General features: G+C 35.1%; 1 protein-coding gene across 1 annotated transcript in view; it reads left to right on the top strand.

The window, feature by feature from the left end:
• The first annotated feature begins 4,266 nt into the window (after positions 1-4,266).
• sox17 (SRY-box transcription factor 17) overlaps positions 4,267-7,500 on the top strand; it is a 4,594-nt gene continuing 1,360 nt past the window's right edge. The window contains exon 1 of the mRNA XM_061921488.1: positions 4,267-4,949. Coding sequence (XP_061777472.1) covers positions 4,604-4,949 — 346 coding nt within the window. The 5' untranslated portion in view covers positions 4,267-4,603. The remainder of the gene's footprint in view (positions 4,950-7,500) is intronic.

Here is a 7,500-nt window from a genome sequence, read left to right as displayed (position 1 = left end):
GCACACACACACAGCTAAAAGTCGTCTCCTTTAACGGCATAATTCACCACAGTGTATATGTTTATTTTACTTTTTATTCATAGCTGTAAGTAGAAGTGTCTGGTTGTATCTGCTGCTTTAATGTCTTTAATGTCCTCTGTGTTCTTTGATGTTTCCCTCTTACACACATGTAAGAGGGATGTGTACTATGGCTATGAGTTGTTTTTTTCCCTTGGCCTCAGTCTGCACCCGCACTCCAGGGCCCAGGCTAAGACCGATTTTTAAAATTTTATTTTAATCTTCTATTCTTTTCTCCCATCCCCCCCGTTTACCTGTATGTCATCTTTTTTGTAAGGGGCGCTGGAAGCCGGCAGACCCGTCAGCGATCCTGTTCTGTCTCCCTGTAATGTTTGTCTGATCTTGAATGGGATTGTGCTGGAAATTGTAATTTTCCTGAAGGAACTCTCCTGACGGAATAAATAAAGTACTATCTAATCTAATCTATCCAATATCTAATCCATCTAATAATTACACAGTACTTTGGACATCTGTGTTGCTGAATCTTTTGCAATTTGTTCAATTAATATTGGAGAAGTCAAAGTAGAAAGATGGAGTTGGGAAGCTTTAGCCTTTAGCTACACAAACACACGGTGATTCCTTGTTTAAAAAATCCCGGAGGTGATACTTTATGGATCAGAGCGGTCAAGCGAACATGGATCCCCACCAACTGTTAACCAGCAGTTTTCGGTGAGAAAATTGTGGTAAAAAGTCGCCTCTTACTGGAGATCAGCGGAGGTTGTGCCTTCTGTACAGCGGCCGTCGACTTCCATCAGACACTGGCGTCAACACACCCGTGGATACACCCTTCCGACTATCAGGTACTATTAAACTCACTAAAACACTTGCAACACAATAGAAAGATAAGGGATTTCCCAGAATTATCCTAGTTAATTGGTCTAAAAACATCTGAATCCGTCCCAATACAATTGCGTTTTTTTTTTAACTTGATTTTTTTTTTTTTTTTCTAATCCGTCGCTATCAATATCCTCAAACACGTATCTTTCATCCTCGCTCAAATTAATGGGGAAATTGTTGTTTTCTCGGCCCGGATAGCTCCTTTTGTTGGAGGCTCCCATTAAAAACAAAAGTGAGGATGTGAGGAGCCATCAACGGGTGACGTCATCGTCTGCGACTTCCGGTACAGGCAAGGCTTTTCTGTTAGCGACCAAAAGTTGTGAACTTTATCGTGGATGTTCTCTACTAAATCATTTCAGCAAAAATATGTCAATATCGCGAAATGATCAAGTATGACACATAAAAGGGACCTGCTGTCCCCGTTTAAATAAGAAAATCTCATTTCAGTAGGACTTTAAATCAATCAGAATATGCTAAACTATTTGAAAAAAGAAAAAATGTTATCTTACCTTTTAAACAGATAGTTGTTAGTGTTATATATTAATCTAATAGAATAAACAATTCATGTAATTTTCATAACATTTTGAGGGCCAATAAAAAACTAACTGCGAGCCAAAAATAGCTACCAGGTTGAACTTTTTAGCTTGATTTTTATTGGCAAAATAAACATTCCAGATTAAAACTAGAAAAAAATAAATAAATAAATAAAAAGGCGAGGGCAGTGAGAGTGATTCAGATGTTTTCAGACACATTTACTAGGATAATTCTGGGAAATCCCTTATCTGCTTATTGTGTTGCTAGTGTTTTAGTGAGTTAAATAGTACCTTAAAGTCGGAGGGGTGTGGCCACGGGTGTCTTGACGCCAGTCTCTGAGGGAAGTCACGATGCTGCAGGAGGACGGAAGCTACGCTGATGTCTCCGGTAAGAGGCGACTTATTTCCACAATTTTCTCACCGAAAACTGCCGGTTGACATGTAGTCAGGATCCATGTTCGCTTGACCGCTCTGATCCATAGTAAAGCTTCACCTCCGGGAATTTTAAACAAGGATGTGTGGCTAAAGGGTAATAACTTCCCACTTCCATCTTTATACTTTGACTTCTCCATTATTAATTGAACAAATTGCAAAATATTCAGCAACACAGATGTACAGAATACTGTGTAATTATGCGATTAAAGCAGACTACTTGGATCGGGTTGGAAAATAATGTCCTCTACAACTTGAGACGTCAAACGCACGCGTCATCATAGGAATCTTCATTATGCGACGTTTTCAACACGACACTTTGCGGGAACTTTAAAATTGCAATTTAGTGAACTAAAAAGGCCGTATTGGCATGTGTTGCAATGTTAATATTTCATCATTGATATATAAACTATCAGACTGCGTGGTCGGTAGTAGTGGCTTTCAGAAGGCCTTTAATTTTGGTGTAGAAAAACATATAAGCATTCACACAATAATAAATAGATGAATTTTGGTGTAGAAAACCATATGTAATAAGTTGAATAATAAATAGATTAGTTTTGGTGTAAAAAAAACATAAGCATCCACACAATAATAAATAGATGAATTTTGGTGTGGAAAACCATATGTAATAAGTTGAATAATAGATGAATTTTGGTGCAGAAAACTATATGTAATAAGTTGAATAATAAATAGATGAATTTTGGTGTAGAAAACCATACAAGCATTCACACAATAATAAATAGATGAATTTTGGTGTAGAAAACCATATGTAATAAGTTGAATAATAAATAGATTAGTTTTGGTGTAAAAAAAACATAAGCATCCACACAATAATAAATAGATTAATTTTGGTGTAGAAAACCATATGTAATAAGTTGAATAATAAATAGATGGATTTTGGTGTAGAAAACCATATGTAATAAGTTGAATAATAAATAGATTAGTTTTGGTGTAAAAAAAAAAAACATAAGTATCCACACAATAATAGATTAATTTTGGTGTAGAAAACCATATGTAATAAGTTGAATGATAAATAGATTAGTTTTGGTGTAAAAAAACCATATAAGCATTCACACAATAATAAATAGATTCATTTTGGTGTAGAAAACCATATGTAATAAGTTGAATAATAGATTCATTTTGGTGTAGAAAACCATATGTAATAAGTTGAATGATAAATGGATTAGTTTTGGTGTAAAAAAAACATATAAGCATTCACACAATAATAAATAGATTAATTTTGGTGTAGAAAACCATATGTAATAAGTTGAATAATAAATAGATGAATTTTGGTGTAGAAAACCATATGTAATAAGTTGAATGATAAATAGATGAATTTTGGTGTAGAAAACCATATAAGCATTCACACAATAATAAATAGATGAATTTTGGTGTAGAAAACCATATGTAATAAGTTGAATAATAAATAGATTAGTTTTGGTGTAAAAAAAAACAACATATAAGCATCCACACAATAATAAATAGATGAATTTTGGTGTAGAAAAACCATATGTAATAAGTTGAATAATAAATAGATGAATTTTGGTGTAGAAAACCATATGTAATAAGTTGAATGATAAATAGATTCGTTTTGGTGTAAAAAACCATATAAGCATTCACACAATAATAAATAGATGAATTTTGGTGTAGAAAACCATATAAGCATTCACACAATAATAAATAGATGAATTTTGGTGTAGAAAACCATATGTAATAAGTTGAATAATAAATAGATGAATTTTGGTGTAGAAAAGCATATAAGCATTCACACAATAATAAATAGATTAATTTTGGTGTAGAAAACCATATGTAATAAGTTGAATAATAAATAGATTAATTTTGGTGTAGAAAACCATATGTAATAAGTTGAATAATAAATAGATGAATTTTGGTGTAGAAAACCATATAAGCATTCACACAATAATAGATTAATTTTGGTGTAGAAAACCATATGTAATAAGTTGAATAATAAATAGATGAATTTTGGTGTAGAAAACCATATAAGCATTCACACAATAATAAATAGATGAATTTTGGTGTAGAAAACCATATGTAATAAGTTGAATAATAAATAAATTAATTTTGGTGTAGAAAACCATATGTAATAAGTTGAATAATAAATAGATGAATTTTAGTGTAGAAAACCATATGTAATAAGTTGAATGATAAATACATTAGTTTTGGTGTAAAAAACCATAAGCATCCACACAATAATAAATAGATGAATTTTGGTGTAGAAAACCATATGTAATAAGTTGAATAATAAATAGATGAATTTTGGTGTAGAAAACCATATAAGCATTCACACAATAATAAATAGATGAATTTTGGTGTAGAAAACCATATAAGCATTCACACAATAATAAATAGATGAATTTTGGTGTAGAAAACCATATAAGCATTCACACAATAACGTGCACCATTTTCTAATCATGTTTGAGCAGTGCAATGATTTGCTGTTGACATTCCAAATAAGGCAATAAGGGCGGGGCGTGCGCAACTTTCAGACACCTTTGGAAGTTTAGACCACGCCCCCCGCGCTCTGATTGGCTGCCCCCGCGCTTATAGAGCCTAAAACCGCGAGTGAGTGAGAACCTTTCGACCTGTCTTCTTACCGGAGGTGACCCAAATGGACGGGAATATTCTTTTAAAAGTACATACGACCACTTTGTCCACTTATTTATTTACTTAAAAAAAAAAAAAGAAGAAGAATCCTACCGTGAAAGTCTCGGAAGCTCCCAGAGATGAGCAGTCCCGATGCGGGCTACGCCAGCGACGATCAGAACCAGGCAAGGTGCGCGATGTCAGTCATGATGCCCGGGATGGGACACTGCCAGTGGGCAGACCCCCTCGGGCCCCTCGGGGAGTCCAAAGTCAAGAGCGAGCCGTGCGTCGCCGCCGCCAACAACAACACCAACACCGGATCCTGCGGGGCTGCTGCGGCCGGCGGAGGGAACCAGAGTCGCGGCAAGAGCGAGCCCAGGATCCGGCGGCCCATGAACGCCTTCATGGTTTGGGCCAAGGACGAACGCAAGAGGCTGGCCCAGCAGAACCCAGACCTGCACAACGCAGAACTCAGCAAAATGTTGGGTAAGTTGTTCAAAACACTTTTAGTCATCATTCATACACTTTGTTGCACTTTGTTTTTTTTTAGCCTGACGTCATTTCACCGCACTGCTCTGGTTAGCTTTTGTTTATTATTGACTACAATTCATATTTAATGCTGGAAATATGGCAATTATATACTCAAACATAAATGGTCTTATTGAATGAGTTCGTCATTTCAAAATAAATGTTATCTAAAATCACATGTGCTCTAATACATTTTTGCATCTAAATTGTATTTATTGAATATGGTTTTCATTTATTAATATATATATATATATATATATATATATACATATATATATATCAAAATCTATCTGTGGTTTATCCGTTATACAGTGTTCAATACCGGGGTAGAGCGGAATATATGTTAGGTCAGGAATAAACACAAGAGGCTATATCATCCCTACACGCCTGTTTCGCAGGTTTCCCTGCTTGTCAGGGGATTTTGTATAATATACAAATATATATTATGAAATTCCCCGAGGAGCAAGAAAACCTGAAAAACAGGCTTGTAGGGATGATATAGACTCTTGTGTTTTTTCCTGACCTAACGTATATTCAGGAGTAGACACAAGAGGCTATATCATCCCTACAAACCTGTTTTGCAGGTTTCCCTGCTTGTCAGGGGATTTAAAATAATATACATATATATTGTCAGGGGATTTTATATAATATACATATATATATATATATTATAAAATCCCCAGACGAGCAAGGAAACCTAAAAAACAGGCTTGTAGGGATGATATAGCCTCTTGTGTTTTTCCCTGACTCAACGTATATTCAGGAGAAAACACGAGTATATATCATCCCTACAAGCCTGTTTTGCCAGTTTCCTTGCTTGTCAATGGATTTTATAATATCCATCCATCCATCCATTTTCTACCGCTTATTCCCTTTTGGGGTCGCTGGCACCTATCTCAGCTACAATCGGGCGTAAGGCGGGGTACACCCTGGACAAGTCACCAACCTCATTGCAGGGTATAATATACATGATAGCTCGGTTGGTAGAGTGGCCGTGCCAGCAACTTGAGGGTTGCAGGTTCGATTCCCGCTTCCGCCATCCTAGTCACTGCCGTTGTGTCGTTGGGCAAGACACTTTACCCACCTGCTCCCAGTGCCACCCACACTGCTTTAAATGTACCTTAGATATTGGGTTTCACTATGTAAAGCACTTTGAGTCACTAGAGAAAAGCGCTATATAAATATAATTCACAAAATCCTTTGACAAGTAGGGAGACCTGTGAAACAGGCTTGTAGGGATGATATAGCCTCTTGTGTTTTTTCCTGACCCAACTTATATTCGGGGGAAAAAAAAACACAAGAGCCTATATCATCCCTACAAGCCTGTTTTGCAGGTTTCCTTGCTCGTCAAGGGATTTTATAATATATATATATATTTTATAAAATCCGCTGACAAGTAGGAAGACCTGCGAAACAGGCTTGTAGGGATGATATAGGCTCTTGTGTTTTTCCGTGACCTAACGTATATTCAGGAGTAGACACAAGAGTCTATATCATCCCTACAAGCCTGTTTTGCAGGTTTCCTTTCTCGTCAGGGGATTTTATAATATATATACTGTATATATTGTATAAAATCCCCTGACGAGCAGGGAAACCTGCAAAACAGGCTTTTAGGGATGATATAGCCTCTTGTGTTTTTTTCCTGACCTAACGTGTGTGTGTGTGTGTGTGTGTATATATATATATATATATATATATATATATATATATATATATATATATATATATATATATATATATATATATATATATATATATATCTCAGGGGTGTCAAACTTATTTTAGATCGGGGGCCACATGGAGAAAAATCTTCTCCCAAGTGGGAGGGACTGGTAAAATCGCGGCACGATAACTTAAAAATAAAGACAATTTCAGATTGTTTTCTTTGTTTAGAAATAGAACAAGTACATTCGGAAAATGTATTATTTATACTGTGGAGTTTTTGTTTTTTTACACTGCGTGTAAAACATGTTGTGGTTAATAGTATTCTATCTTGAATTGTCGTTATTTATACTAACGGAATAAATTATGTGATAATATTCAACTCATTGGTGTAAATTTTTAATCTATCAAGATAAAAATTTATCAAAATCAAATTACAGGATGTTATTTGTGTAGTTTGATGATTTTCCTCGACTGGTGCACAAACATGTGGTTTACTTTTGTACATATGTAGCATCATCGACAAAAATACAAAGAATTGCTATTTTGACATCTAGTGGACACATTTAGAACAGCGGTTTCTTTCGTTAAAAAATGTCAGGTTAGTTTTTCTACTTGGTAAACTCATCGCCGTACGTTTGACACCCCTGGTTTATTGTCACAATTATTGACTTCAATACGTATTTGATGCTGGAAATATGGCAATTATATACTCAAACACGGGCAAAATGGTCTTATAGAGTGTGTTCGTCATTTCAAATAAATATTTAAAAATGACATGTGCTATAATAAAATGATATATTTGCATCTAAATTGTATTTAATGGTTGTGGTTTTAATTTACAACC

The sequence above is a fragment of the Nerophis ophidion genome, linkage group LG15 (genome assembly GCF_033978795.1).
Source record: "Nerophis ophidion isolate RoL-2023_Sa linkage group LG15, RoL_Noph_v1.0, whole genome shotgun sequence".
NCBI lineage: Eukaryota > Metazoa > Chordata > Actinopteri > Syngnathiformes > Syngnathidae > Nerophis > Nerophis ophidion.
This window is presented reverse-complemented; position numbering and strand designations above follow the sequence as displayed.